General features: G+C 47.6%; 1 protein-coding gene across 3 annotated transcripts in view; it reads right to left on the bottom strand.

Moving 5' to 3' along the window:
- Nucleotides 1–2,860: 2,860 nt before the first annotated feature.
- HTR1D (5-hydroxytryptamine (serotonin) receptor 1D, G protein-coupled) overlaps nt 2,861–15,370 on the bottom strand; it is a 25,410-nt gene continuing 12,900 nt past the window's right edge. For 2 of the 3 annotated variants that reach the window (XM_014546921.1, XM_005875234.2), the window contains exon 2: nt 2,861–5,412. In XM_014546921.1, the coding sequence (XP_014402407.1) occupies nt 3,695–4,828 (1,134 nt within the window). In that variant the 5' untranslated portion in view covers nt 4,829–5,412 and the 3' untranslated portion in view covers nt 2,861–3,694. Of the gene's footprint in view, nt 5,413–14,780; nt 15,196–15,370 lie in introns of those variants that run through there. The other variant, XM_005875233.2, reaches the window with a different exon arrangement.

Genomic DNA, 15,370 nt, shown 5'->3' with positions numbered 1-15,370 from the left:
CATCCGCAATGTTTCCCTGCAGGATCACAGGACAGCTGCCCTCCTTCCCATCCCCATCCTCACAGGGCTGCTTCCAAGCAGGAAGAACTTTTTTTTTTTTCCTTGTATGTCTCTCTTTTCCTGTAAGAAGTCTCTTTTCCCAAAGCCCCAGCTGACTTCCCTAACACCATGCATGACCAACTTGTCCCCGTCTGCCTGGTGTTTTTCTGATTAGAACTGAAATTCCCAGGTCCTGGGAACCCCCTCAGTCCTTGGCAATTTAACTGATGGTCTCCCTACTTACACCCTATTGGCCAGACCTGGGTCACATGTCTATCCCTTGACTAATCCCTAGTAAAGAGAATAAGAGTATCCCAACTGTTTTAAACCAATCAGGATTCACCTCCTGGGAGACTGGGCATGTTGCCATTTGAACGGATGGGGGGTGGGGTGGGGTGGTTCTGTGAGCAAGGAAAGGGATGACTGCTAGGTGGGCACCCTGCAGTGTCTGCCACACTAGCAAATGCCAGAAATGAGCAGAATCCTGTCCTAGACGATCCTGTCCTGCTCCTCCCCATACACGCGTCGCCATCATCACGCTGTGTGTGTTTGTGACTAAGTGTGAAAGAATTAGGAGCATGACAAGGATGTTGGGGGAGGGGGAAGGGTAGAGGATGGTCCCGAATACGGCCTTCCTCTGTGGTCCGGGGAAACAAGCTTATTTATTTTTAAGTTTTTAAAAAAACAAGTTTATTTTTAATTTGACTTTCATGTGGCCTAGTTAGTGGGCAGTTCTCCAGGCATAGTATCCAAGTGGGCAGGTTTCAGGCTGTAATAAGGAAGACCAGAAACAGCTGCTCATTCTCCGAAGCGGCCCTATCCTTTGTCACTGTGTAGAGACTGCGGAGGAGGGGTATCTGAGCGGAAGGACAGAGCGGCTGAGTGCATGCTTAGGGGTCAGTCCCAGCCACGGCTTCTTGGGGACACTGGGGTCACCCAGCCTGCTCACTTTTCTCTTGCCTCAGCTACACTCAGGATAGAACTGCCCTGAGTCTGACTTAGGACTTACCTGACACCAAATCTCATGATTTGTGAGATTCCAGCCCCAGGGTCAGTCACTTTACTTTAAAACTTTAAAGACAAAGACATGGAGAATAAGTCATTTGTAAACCTAGAAATGGTGTTCCATTCATTCATTGGCTCATCCATTCAAACAAATATTTATTGAGCATCTACTATGTGCCAGGCACTGTGGTGTGTTGGGAAGCAAAACAGTGAACTTGACAAATAAGACCCCCACCTGCAAGGAATTGACACTCTAGAGGTGGCAGACGGACAATAAGCAAGAACTAACACAGATATTTCATCATCAGTAATAAGTATAATAAAAAATAAAGCCAGAGAAGGGGATAGGGGATGGATAGGTAGGTTGGGGGTGGAGGGTGCTCTTCTAGATCAGAAGTCTGCAAATTACAGCCTGCAAGCTGCCACCTATTTCAGTAAATAAAATGTCATCGGAATCCAGCCAAGCTCATTTATTTACACATTGCCTATGGCTGCTTTTACGTTACAATGGCAGAGCTGAGTAGTTACAACAGACATGACATGACCTGCAAAGCTGAACATATTTACTATCTGGCCCTTAAACAAAAGTCAGCTGCCACAGTGAGATACTATTTCACACCCAGTAGAATGGCTCTCATCACAAAAGGTAATAGTGAATACTGCTGCGCATGTGCACAGATTGGGACGGAAATGTAACATGGTGCAGTCACCTAGGAAAACAGTCTGGCAGTTCCTCAAAAGGGTGAACATAGATTACCATATGACACAGCAATTCCACTCCTCAGTATGGACCCAAGAGGAATGAAAACATATGTTCACACAAAAAACTTGTACAAGAAAGTTCATAGCAGCATTGTTCATGATAGCCAAAGAGTGGAACCAACCCAACTGTCCATCCACAGATGAATGAGTAAATAAAATGTGGGATAGCCATACAAGACAATATTCTCTGTCAATAAAAAGAAATGTAATAGTGATAGACCCTATCAGAAAGAATACATGTGGCCCTATGTTCATAGCAGCACAATTTACAACAGCTAAGATCTGGAAGCAGCCCAAGTGCCCATCAGTAGATGAATGGATAAAAAAAAGCTGTGGTACATTTACACCATGGAATACTATGCAACTGTAAAAAAGAAGAATCTCTTACCCTTTGGACAACATGGAGGGATCTGGAGAGGATTATGCTAAGCGAAATAAGCCAGTCAGAGAAAGACAGATATCACACGATCTCAGTTATGTGTGGAATCTAATGAACAAAATAAACTGACAAACAAAACAGATCCAGATACATGGAAGCATGCAACAGACTGACGATTCTCAGAGGGGGCAGGAAGAGATTAACCAAAGAATTTCTATGCATACATGCATAACCCATGGACACAGACAATAGTGCAGTGAAGGTCTGAGGAGGAGGTGAAAGTGGGGAGGAAGGGGTCAAGTATTACATTGTTGTAATACTTTCAACAATAAAGATAAATTTTAAAAATAAATAAAGTATACAATAACATACCTATTATTATTGCCATTTTACAGTTGAGGAAAGTGAGGCAAAGAGGGATTAAGAAACTTGTGCAAGGTTACCCAGCTAGAAATTGGTAGCACTTGGATTTGAACTGAGGTATCAGGTCCTTTGCTCTAATCATCATATTACACTGACTTTCATTGTTAGGAGGTTCCAATGAGATAACAAATGCCAGGACTCTGGCACAGGGCCTGGCATGTGGTAGGTGCTCAATAAATGCTGGAGACAAAATTGAACTGAAAGGTTTCTACATCCAGGGAGAGGGGGAAAATTACTCAAAGACTTTACTGATCATGATGTCTCATGCTTTTTATTTGATAAGACTCAACATTTTAAGATCTCTAATGAGAATGGCATGTAAAAATTCAGGGGGAAAAATCAGAACCGGTGTTCCCCTCAAACCTTGGTGGGTTCAAAGCCTGTCAATCTACTTCAGTGGGGGTGATTGTGGGTTTTAGCTTCAGAACATTCATAGGGTGCAGAGGTATTGGAGGAGGAGGAAGGGTGCAAGATAGTTGATTTGGTTCCAATCTTTCCACTCCACTGCCCCCAGCTTCTGAATCTCTGTCACTCCACACTGTTATCACCTTAAATGAACAACGGGGGTGGGGGGGGGGAGGATTCAATCTAAGAAGGAATCAGAGGATGAAATTCCTTGGTGTTATTTTCCAATGAAGGTGCCACATGGAACGGAGATTCCTTCCTCCCTCCAAATTCTTTCAACTCAGGTCATTAATCTCATCCACCCTCCTTTGAGTTCCATAAAAAACTTTGGTAGACCAGAAAGCCCTGCTTTTGAGCCTGGCTCTTCCCACAGAGTCAGTTTCCCACCTGAATTGCATCAATGGGGAACCTGATGGGTCATGTTTCCTCCAACATGGATGAACCCTGAAAATATTATGCTAAGTGAAATCTTCAGTCTTTGTCCCCTTTCACTCAGCTTCCCAGCTTTTGGTGGCTTAGAAGTCAAGAAGACAACAGGAATAAAAAAACACACAACAATTCTGTGGATTGAACCCAAACCCCAAATATCAGGATTAACCCAAATCTCAGGTGAAATAAAAAAAGACAATTCCAATTGGGTTATAGGACACAAACGATAGCCAGAGTCACCACCAAATAAGACTAGGAGGCTTTCCGGAAATGGACCACTTTCTGAAATGCTTGCCGAAACTCTTCATTAAACACAGTATAGATGATGGGATTGATGAGCGAGTTTAAATAGCCCAGCCAGGTGAAAAAGTCGAAAAGGGCTTGGGGGATCCAGCAGGAGTCCCGGCAGATGGGGAGGACAAGAGATGCGACAAAGAAGGGCAGCCAGCAGATGATAAAGGCCCCCAGGATGATCCCCAGGGTTTTGGTGGCCTTCCTTTCCCGAGCCGCGGAAATCCTCTTGCGCTCCAGCACGCTGTCAGCAAGCTTGATTTTCACCTGGTTGAAAAAGAGAGCAGAGCCGGCCAAATGAGAGTGCGCTTCGTGAAGGCTGGGGTTGAGAGAGCAGAGGGAGGACCCCGCAGAGCCTGTGATGAGCTGGGCTGTGGTGAAGCGCTTCCCGTAGAGGGATGGTGGGTTCAGGATGCGGTTCCGGGCAGCCAGGTAGATCCGGCCGTAGAGGATGATGAGCAACACAGATGGGATGTAGAAGGCCCCACACGTGGAGTAGATGGTGTAGGAGATCTGGGAAGTGTTCACCTGGCAGTCCAACATCTCCTCCTGAGCTTTGGCCTGCCGCCAGAAGAGAGGTGGGATGGAGATGCAGACGGAGATGACCCAGACGATGGCGATCATGGCCGCTGCATGGCCTGCGGTCCGGCGTTTACTGTACTCCAGGGCGTCCGTGATGGCCCAGTACCTGTCCAGAGCAATGACACAGAGATGCAGGATGGAGGCCGTGCAGCACGTGATGTCAGAAGACAGCCAGATGTCACACAGGATTTGGCCGAAGGTCCAGTTGTGGGTGATGGTATAGGCGATGCTGATGGGCATGACCAAGATGGAGACTAAGAGGTCAGTCGTGGCCAGGGAGCCAATGAGATAGTTGGCTGGGGTGTGGAGCTTCCGGGTGAGGAAGATGGTGGTGAGCACAAAGGCGTTGGAAAGGACTGTGGCCAGCGTGATGATGGCAAGAACCACAGCAAGAGAAATCTGGAGGGCCTGCAGGGTCGCTGGGTCCCAGGCTGCTGGAGTATCCGTAGCATTCAGAGACCGGTTGGAGGCCTCCTGCAGAAGGCCTTCCAGCGACTGGTTTGCCGGGGACATTCTAGGTGGCTCTCCATAGACTTCGACACACACAGCTGCTGCTTTCACAGTTGTCTCGCCCACAGAACAAAGTCATCCTGTTTTGCACTGGTGGGGCCATGCATCAGAACAGACCACAGTGAAGAGACCTCAAGGCTGGACTATTTAAAGAACAGTGAGGTGGCCACCAGCTGGCAGTTAAAGGTCTGTCCTAAACCAGATGAATGCCGGGATGTCTTGCTGTTCTGGAACGCTGCCCCACACATGGTCAGGCCCACTGGACACATGCTGGCTTTGTTAGACAGGGGTCAGGATATCACACCAGTGTGGGCAGTGCCCTGAGATTCTTGCCTTTGGCGTTGTGGCTCCTTCCGAGGCTTGTGAGATAAACATGTTTGATGGGGACTTCAGAATCCCTTCCCCATCCTATTCTGAGACCATAGGGGATTTCAGGTTGCCCCTGGGGAGCTTTTAAAACTAGAGACACCAAGAAATAGCAGCTGATTCAGAGGAAGTCCAGTCGGCAGCTCCCAGTTTTCCCAGGTTCGTCTGGACGCATCATGAGGTACTTGACGTTGGTTCCTGTCCCACTGATGGTTGTGAGCCTGAACAGACAAAACATTCCAGTTACCAAGACTCGAAGAACGCATGAGCTGGGAGAAGGCAAAACAAACGGACCCCTGGGAGTTCATGGAGAAGGGCACATGTTCTGAGTCCTGGGGTTTTAAAAAGAAGAAAAGTAGAGAGTTAGGTTCTAGAACAGCCGTGGGCAAACTACGGCCCGCGGGCCGGATCCGGACCGTTTGAAATGAATAAAACTAAAAAAAAAAAAGACCGTACCCTTTTATGTAATGATGTTTACTTTGAATTTATATTAGTTCACACAAACACTCCATCCATGCTTTTGTTCCGGCCCTCCGGTCCAGTTTAAGAACCCATTGTGGCCCTCGAGTCAAAAAGTTTGCCCACCCCTGTTCTAGAAGAACAAGTGGGACACCTGCGATTAACTAGAGGAGTAAAAGGATACTGCTTAGCGCCGCCCTGGTGCAGCGAAACTGGCATTCTCCAGAGTGTCCTGAGCATACGGGCAGGGCCATGTGCCCCGCCCCCACAATTCCCAGAGCGAGAAAGGATCATCGCTGTTGGAAGCATCACAGGCTTGTGACAAGGACACGTAAGCAGCTCTGTAAATCGTGAATCAGAAATCCTTCTATTTATTCAGTGGAAACTAAACAAAACAACCCTGTGCACAGAAAAGCAGGGAAAAGAAAAGAGGGGAAAAAAAGGCCAGGAAAGATACCAAATTGTTACGATGTGTTTCTCTAGAAATTGGGGGGGGGGGGGTGACTTTTCTTCTATTCTACGAAATTTCCAAATTTCCTGGAGTGAGCATGCTTGACTCTTAAGCCCCTTCCCTCCAAAGGCAAAAGCAAAACACCATTTTGTTAGCAAAGAAATGAAAACCCTGAACATTTTTCATGGTGAAAGTTCCAATTCAGAAAAATAACATTCGGCTTTCCAAATGGAAACGGGAAATTTAGTCACAAGAAAATCGTGAAGACGCCTTTTCTTTTCCCCTCTGGCCTTGAATCTGGGTTTCAGTACCCGGGACATGGGCAAGCCCGGGAGCTCTGAGGGCACGGGGACCTTGGAACTGAGGGTCAGAGGGAGGCAAAGCAGAGGGCAGCCAGTGCAGGCCCTTCCCTGGCAGCTGAAGTCCATGGGGCCCGGCAGGCAGCCCCTGGGTCTGAGGGGTTGGTAAGAGGAAGTCCCAGACCCTTTAGTCCCATCCACACCCCCACTCCGTCTCTCCCTGCCTTGCATGGAAGGCTACAACTCCACCAGGAATCCCTACAATTAATTTCATTTCTTCCTGGTCAACTTGGTAGCACACAGGCTCTGCCCTGGGAGCATTCATAGCCCAGAGAAGACATGTTGGGCCCTGGAATGGAGATGGCAAGGCAGAATATGTGTATATATACATCAAAAAAAGTGATCATTATAATCACGTATGAATTTGTCTTGTAGTTTGTGTGGTTTTCAACGTAATATATTTTGAACAATAGTCTATTAATCACCCCAACACCATCTTTCTTAAAGGTTGCATATTGTTCCACTGGCTGGCTACATCGAGGACAAGGGTTTCAATCGTCCAAGTGGAAAGGGATGGCGTTCCTGGTGGCTGGAACGGCAAGAGCAAAGGCCCAGAGGTCAGAAAGTGCAAAGCATAGTCAGAGGACGGCAAAGGGACCGGCTGGCTGGAGTTGAGAGACCAGAGGCAGGGTGGAGATAAGGCCCAGGAGGTGGCTGAGGCCAGGGGTGGGAGGCAGCAAGGCACAGGGGAGAGTGTGGCTTGGACCACTGGGGCAATCCGGGCTCTAATCCGTGTTCTATGACAGCCCTCCCGTATGACCTTGGGCAAGTCCCGTACCCTTACTTTTTTAAAAAAAAAATTTTTTTTTATTGATTTCAGAGAGGAAGGGAGAGAGAGATAGAAACATCAATGAGGAGAGAGAATCATCGATTGGCTGCCTCCTGCACACCGCCCACTGGGGATCAAGCCCACAACCTGGGCATCTGCCCTTGACCGAAATCGAACCCAGGGCCCTCCAGTCCGCAGACCGAGGCTCCATCCACTGAGCCAAACCAGCTAGGGCCCATACCCTTTCTGAGTCTCAGATTTCTTCCCCCAAACAGTGGCCACCCTGCCTGCCTCCCAGGGCTGCTGTGGAGTTCCCAAGGCTCCTGGCAAGGCCAGCCTTTGACACCCAGTATGTGCTGAGAGGCGACAAGAGTCATTATCATGTCCGGCTGGCATGGCTCAGTGGTTGAGCATCGATTCCCATTCAGGGCACATGTCCGGATTGCAGGCTCGGTCCCCAGCAGGGGGCATGCAGGAGGCAGCTGATCAATGATTCTCTCTCATCATTGATGTTTCTCTCTTTCTCTCCCTCTCCCTTCCTCTCTGAAATCAATAAAAATATACATTAAAAAAAAAAAGAATCATTATCATCCTCCCCTTCCCCACAGCTCTGCTCAGCTTTATAGGAAAGGTTCAGTCTATGTCTATTGATGGATTTTTAAACGTTAAGCCAAACCTGCAATGTGGTAGTTTCCCTCCCACTCCCCAAAATTGTGGGTGTTTCATCTTTTAAAAATATCTGCTGAGCCCTGGCCATGTAGCTCAGTTAGTTGGAGCTTCGTCTCAATTTGCCAAGTTGCGGGTTCGATCCCCAGTCAGGGCACATACAAGAATCAACCAAAGAATGCAAAGCTAAATGGAACAACGAATCGATGTGTCTCCCCCTCTCTCCCTTCCTCTCTCTCTCTAAAATCAATCAATTAAAAAAATATATCTGCCTAGAGGAGGGAAAACAGTCTCAATTTAAGAAAACCAATCTTGAGTTTCAGCTCAAATAAACTCTTACAAAAATTCTCTCTAAAAAAAATAAAACAAAAACACAAAAAAACAATCTTAAGCCACCTGCTCCAAAATATTCCCAACGTTTGAAGAATATTATTAGAATCTCTTTCATGGGGCTCTAGGTATGTTCCAGGCAGGGAGTTGGCCCTGGAGCTGAGTCACCTGATCTGTGATGCTGGAACATGGCCCCCTACTGACAAAGAGCCAACCAGTGCTCAGAGAGGTGAGGTCACCTGCCCAAGGTCACCCAGGTGGGAGTGGAAATTTCCATTCTTCTCCACACTGTCTCAATTCAGGAAGAAAGGCCTAAGGCACATGTGCTTCCAGGAGTGAAACTGGTTTGGGATCTCGGGTAATAGGTGAAAATAGGATCCCTCCTGCCCCACCCCAGAAGTTTCTGTAAAGATTCCTTCTTTGGTTCACATGGAAAATGCGAAGTTGGGTTGGACTGTTTGGAATTTTCTTCCTTCCAGACAGTCTGGGCGAGAGGCGCCGTCATTTCTCACGGAAGGCTGGTGCGCTTGCCCCACAAGCCCATGCCTCGGTCACTCCTTGGGTTCCAGGCATTCCAATGACCTCATTCCAGGGAAAGGCGTGGACTACGAAAGTCCCGAGAGGCTGGTGGGTGACATCCTGGGAAGAAGGACGGGATGGATGGGCTCGGTCAGAAATGCTGGCTGCAGCTCTGCAAGAAGCCTCACCATTCTGCGTCCCCCTCCCCAGCCCCTCCTGCCTGCTGTCCTTCCCCATCCTGAACACAGTTGGGGAAACTTCCCATAATCCAGCTACCATTGGAGATACCGACTGTAGCGCTATAGTCAACGATCTCTCTCCCATCACACTTCAAGTAATAAAATAGAAAATGCAAATTAAAACAACAATGAGACCATTCTCACCCAACAGATGGGAAAAATCTGATCATGTCATGTCATTCAGTGAGGGTGTAGAGCAACAGGAGTTGTCAGCTACCACTAGGAGAGTATAAACTGGAGGAACCTCGTTAGCAAACAATTTGGCATTACCTCATAAAGCAAACTATGTGGTGACTACCTCATGGCCCAGTAATTTCACTCCTAGGTATGCATGACAGACCTCTTGGAGGTGTTCCCCAGCTGACAGCAGTCGGAACGGCCACGGTAGCACTGGCTGTAATAGACAACAAGAAGCCACCCCAACATCCATCAACAGCGTGATGGGATGGGGCATATTCCTACGATGAGGTGCTGCAGAGGAGCAAAACTGGTAGACCAAAGCAGCACGCATTCTCACAAACATAACACTGAGTGCCAAAGTCAAAAACATGCAAGAAACAAACCGTTTAGAGGTATAAATATGTGGCAACACATAAGGAAAAGCAAGCAAACGTTAAATATAAAATTATACCTGGAGAGGAAAGGATGCAGGAATATAACTGTGGAGGGGTTTGAAAGGTATCAATGATGTTCTATTTTTTTGTTGTTGTTTAATATATTTTTATTGATTTCAGAGAGGAAGGGAAAGGAAGAGATAGAATCATCAATGATGAGAGAGAATCATTGATTGGCTGCCTCCTGCATTCCCCTTTCTGGGGATTGAGCCGGCAACCCAGACATGTGTCCGTGACAGGAATCAGACCTGGTTCATAGGTCGACGCTCAGCCACTGAGCCACGCCAGCTGAACAATGATGTTCTATTTTTTAAGGTGATGGAGGGTACATGGGTGTTTATTTTTCTTCTTTAATCTGTATGTGTGTTATATGTATATATACTTTTGGAGGGGATGATATATTCACTGTTTTTCTTCAACAATTTTGTACATTATATATATACTAGAGGCCCGATGCACGAAATTCATGCAAGAGTAGGCCTTCGCAGTCCTGGTTGCCTCGGCCCTCGCAGCCCCGGCTTCATCCGGAAGGTCATCTGGATGGTCGTTCTGCTGTTCGGCCATTCAGTCGATTTGCATATTATGCTTTACATATATATATATATACATATATATATCTCCACACTCAATAACATTGTTATATTTTGACACATTAATACCTATTGATATATTTGAGTCCCAAAGATGTGGGTTCTGGTCCCAGCTCTGCCACTGACCAGTAGGTAGCCGAGAGCAAGTCACAATTCCTCTTTTACCATCAGTTCTTCCGAGGTAAAATGGGAACATAAGCTATGCTGCCCCAAAGGGGTGCTGAATAGTCCAGAAGATCATGAGTATGATATGCTGTTGAGTCCTGAACAAATGTTACCATGGTAACAACGATGGAGGGCAGTAGTGAGAAGTATGTGTTTTATGTCAGGCAGGCTCAGGCCCCAATCTCTGCTCCACTTTCTCTCTGTGGCCATTGGGCAAGTCACTTGAGCTTTCTGGGCCTGCACAGCCTGGGGATGGAGATGCGAATCCAGACCTCACAGGAGTTGGGGAAGAACTGATAAGATCATGGATCCAGATGCCCAACAGAGTAAATGATGACTTCTCCGGTTTCTCTGTGATGTGTCCAACCATATTCAGGTCTCCAACAAGGTCTCTTCCCTTACAGAAACAAGGCAACACTGTCCATTTCAGTGATGAAGTCTGCTTTTGTCAGAACTACCTGTCCGCCAGGCCAGGGAGCTTCTCCCCTGCCCACCACACTCCGGAAGCCATCAGCACAGCTGGACTTCCCTCAGCTTCTCCCCAGCCCAGCAGCCTCTCCCCTGGCGTCCAGATCACAGGACCCCAGCACACCATGCATCCCCAGCTCCAGCACCACTGCAGAGGGATGCAGGGGGGAGAAGCAGGCACACAGACCTGAGTTCCCATCCCAAATGGTTCCACAGGCCACCCCTGACCACAGCTGACTGGACCAGGATGGATATGTGACCCGATATGAACTAGGCAGATTCTCTTGGGGATGTAGCATGTAAATGCTGGGCAGACAGAGGATGGAAAGCTAAGGATCCTGGGGCTGGAGTCAGGCCACAGCCATAACCAAATCCAGGGCAAGTTTTGGGAGAGCAGAAAAGCCATAAATAAACAAAGAAGACAGGTCAGCAGAAAGAGGCAGGAGAACGGAGCAGAGAAAGGAGCGGGAATGGTGGGGTGGGGAGGGACCACCTGCCCCAGGAGAGGAGGAGGAAGGAGCCTTCCAGCCCCAGAAATGATCCTTCCAACCCTCAGAGGTCCATCTGTGACCCCTGTGACCAGGAAGCCTCAGCGGTACCAACGCGTACTTTTCCTAGTTGAGCCAGTTCAAGTGGACACCACAGGCCCTGAGAAACAGTAATAAGACAGGATTCTCAGTTCCTTCCCACCAAGCAGGCCCTACTGTGGGCGGAGGCGATGCATTCCACCTCCTGGCTATTCTTGCTGGTCCGTAAGTTGAGGTTAACAGCACCTTTCTCCCAGAACTGCCACGTGGACTCAGTGAAGGAGGGAAAACAGGCCTCACCGGGCGGCCTCACAGCAGGCGTTCCTTTTATCACTCTTACCTAAGGCGTCCCACCCAGGGAGACCAGCACCTTCCCTTTCCAAAGGATCTCGATTTTAACTGAGTCATAAAACTTTGCCAGAAACAGAGGATGGATGGGTTTAATGTATGCTCAGAAGCCAGCCTCCTCCTTTTGGAGGAAAAAAACCAAGGTTCTGTGATAAAGATTTGTTGCCGTAGAATAATCCCCACTGAGGAATTGTGCATCTGTCTGTTCTTTGGAAGCTGGGTGGTACGGATGAGCAAGCCCTGCACAGGGAAACGAAGCTGCAGAGTTCTCCCGCTTGTGCAAAGTGCATCCACAGCTGTTATTTCATCTTTCTGTCTCTCTCCTGGAACCTCCCACAGCCTCGTTTTCTCCTCGGTAAAATCAGGGCAGCACGTCTATCTGCCGGGGGTGTCAAGAGGGTGAAATAAAAAAATAATAGATGTGGGAAAAGCTCTGAAAAGTTTTAACATGGGTGTGTGTTGTGCGTGTGTCTATCCATATCTATTCTATCTGCCGGGGGTGTCAAGAGGGTGAAATAAAAAATAATAGATGTGGGAAAAGCTCTGAAAATGTTAAATGGGTGTGTGTTGTGCATGTGTCTATCCATATCTACCCATCTGTAGATCTATATTTGAGTGCAAGTTTTGATCTCTAATCATTATCCTTTTTTTAATTAAAGATTTTTAAATTGGTTTTAGAGAGGGAGGAACGGAGAGGGAGAGAGAGAGAGAAACATTGAAGCAAGAGCAAAGGACCAAAACCCGGGCATGTGCCCTGACTGGTTATTGACCCGGTGACCTTTCAGTGCACAGGACAACGCCCAACCAACTGATTAGAGCCACACCCACCAGGGCTCTAATCAGTATCTTGGGCAAGTCCATCTTTCACCTTAGTTTCTCTAATTATAAAATCTGGAAAATGTAGAAAATTAAAAGGAGCCAAACTTCTGAACCCAAACTTCCACTCTCAGCTCTAAAACAAACAAAAACATGTATGTCCACCAAAAGACTTGTGCAAGAATTGCTGGCAACAGCACTATTTAACAACCCCAACCTGAAAACCGCCCAGGCAGACACCAGCAGGAGAATGGATAAATCCACCGTGGCTTATTCATACAGAACACCTCACTCTACGTCACTGTATGGCACTGAGGAGGGACCCAGCCCCCCGCTACACACAGCCACAGACAGGAAATCGCACAGACATAAAGTTGAGCAGAAGCAACTCAACATTATGCACCATATGTGATTCAAACTTCATAAAGTTCAAGGACAGGCAACACCGACCTAGGCCGATAGAAGTCAGGCCAGCGTAACGGCCTTGCGGGAGGGAGTGCAGTGACTGGGAAGGAGCATGAGGGGGCTTGTGGGCACAAGTCATGTTCTGGTTCTGGAGCTGGGCGTGTTCTCTGTGTGAAAATGCATCAGGCTGCACACTTGTATTTGGGGTGCTTTTGTTTTTGTAAAAAGTTTCCCTAAAAAAGTAATGGTTACGTGCCTAACAACCTTCGGCATCCGTTTTGCTGGTCAAGAGGAGACCCTGAGCTTGTCACTTAACATTGTTGAGCTTAGCTTCCTCGTGTGGAAAAAGGGGACAGTGACAGCACCAACCTCAAACTGCGATTATGTTTGCGTGAGCTTCACGCCCATTTGCTTAGGAGTCCTCTGTAACTGCTTTCATGCTCGAAGGCAGAGCTAAGTAGATGCTACAGAGACTAGTCCAACATTTCTGACCCTTTGCAGAAAAAGTTTACCAACCCTTGCTCTAGGTCAGGGGTGGGCAAACTTTTTGACTCGAGGGCCACAATGGGTTCTTAAACTGGACCGGAGGGCCGGAACAAAAGCATGGATGGAGTGTTTGTGTGAACTAATATAAATTCAAAGTAAACATCATTACATAAAAGGGTATGGTCTTTTATTTCAATAGTTTTATTCATTTCAGACCCTTCAGATCCGGCCCGCGGGCCGTAGTTTGCCCACGGCTGGGCTAGAAGGAACTTTTCAAATGAGGTCATCCAATCAGCTGAGATTGCTGCTGCCCAGAGAGGTGGGTGACTTGCACAAGACCGCAGAGCAAAGCTGGGCATCCCTCCCAGCTCAGCTCAGTGCTTCTACCACCCAGGCTGCCCTCTGGGTTCAGCATAGACTAGCCATGGCCGAGAGAATGGGGCTTGTGAGGAAGTGGGCAAAGGGGTTTTAAACTCTCATCATCTGCCCCTAATACCTACTACTCCTTGAGGCAGAGTTAGTCCCCATTTTATAGATGAAAAAAAACAAAAAACTGAGGCCCAGAGAGGTAAAACGACTAGCCCAAGGCCACAAAGGTGGCATAACTAGGATGAGAGCCAGAGCTAAGAAATTCTAGAACAGGCACTCCTGCCCATCTGTGGCCATTGAAGACTTGAAATGTGGCCTCTGGGATGTGCTGTAAAAACCACTGGGTTTCAAAGGCTGAGTTCAAAAAAGAATGAAAAGTATCTCATTAATCATTTTTATATGTTACATGTTAATGATTGGGATATGTTGAGTAAATAAAATATACAATTGAAATTAATTTCACTTTTTTTTTAACTTGGCTATCTCTACATTTTCTAAATCTAAAATTATATCTGTCTTGCATTATAGTTCCCTTGGGTATCACTGCTCTAGAACCAGTGGTTCTCAACGGGGTGACATCGCCCTCTAGGGGTCATTCTGAGACTGTTCTCAGAGAAATCAATGCAATCCAGGTAAAGGGATGAGACAGTACAGGTCAGCGACTGGAAGAGCAGTAATTGTAATTAATGGCCAACATTATTAAGAGCTTACTATGAACCAGACACTGTTTCAAGCGCTCCTCCTATATCAACTCATTTAAGTCTGACCACGACCCTCGGAAGTCAGTCTTATTATTATTCTTCTCATCTCCCAGGGGGAGGGGACTGAGGCCCAGAGAAAGGACTTGCCTAAATCCCCAAGCTAGGCCTGGAACCTGGGCTTACCTGACTCCATGCTCTACCACTCACAAAGTGCTGAGTAAAGTCAGTTCCACTCCCTTCCTCATTCTACAGATATTTACCCCACGCATGCCTGGACACATTCAAAAAACCTTTGCTGGTACCGGTACCTGTTGTATGCGAGGCTTCATCACTTCCTTTGAAAGGGTCTCTCTTTGCTGATGGGAGGGTGCACAGACATCTTCACTCAGCACTCAGCACAGCCCCAACAGAAGGCGGGAATGTGGTTCCTGAGTGCTCCTCTCACTGAACAGGCACACGCATTCCCTGGGGACCTTACGGGAAATGCAGGTTCTGATTCTGAGGGTCTGGAGCAGGACCTGAGATTCTGTATTTCTAGCAAGCTCCCATGGGCCACAGGGAGTTCGTTGTACAACGGATAATAGTAGTGTCAACCCTAGGGTTCAAGAAGGATGTCAGAGTGTCAGAGCAGGAAGGACTCTTCACCTAACCCAACTCCTTCATGGACAGGAGAGAGAAACAGAGAGGGTAAGACACTTGCCCAGGGTCACACAGTGAGTTACAGGCAGAGCCCAAGTCTTCAGATTCCCATCAGCACTCCTACTGCCTCCAGTTTGCAGCAGGAACTGGAGATGAACGACAGAAGTATCCAGAGGCTCCCACATCTGTTTCACACTATGTGCTTTTTGGCATTTTCAACCCCTTGCCCCCCCACCCCCCCCCCCCCCCCCCACACACA

This window comes from Myotis brandtii, unplaced genomic scaffold, assembly GCF_000412655.1.
Source record: "Myotis brandtii unplaced genomic scaffold, ASM41265v1 scaffold456, whole genome shotgun sequence".
Lineage (NCBI taxonomy): Eukaryota > Metazoa > Chordata > Mammalia > Chiroptera > Vespertilionidae > Myotis > Myotis brandtii.
Note: the sequence above shows the minus strand (reverse complement) of the source record. Positions and strands in the feature narration are given on the sequence as shown.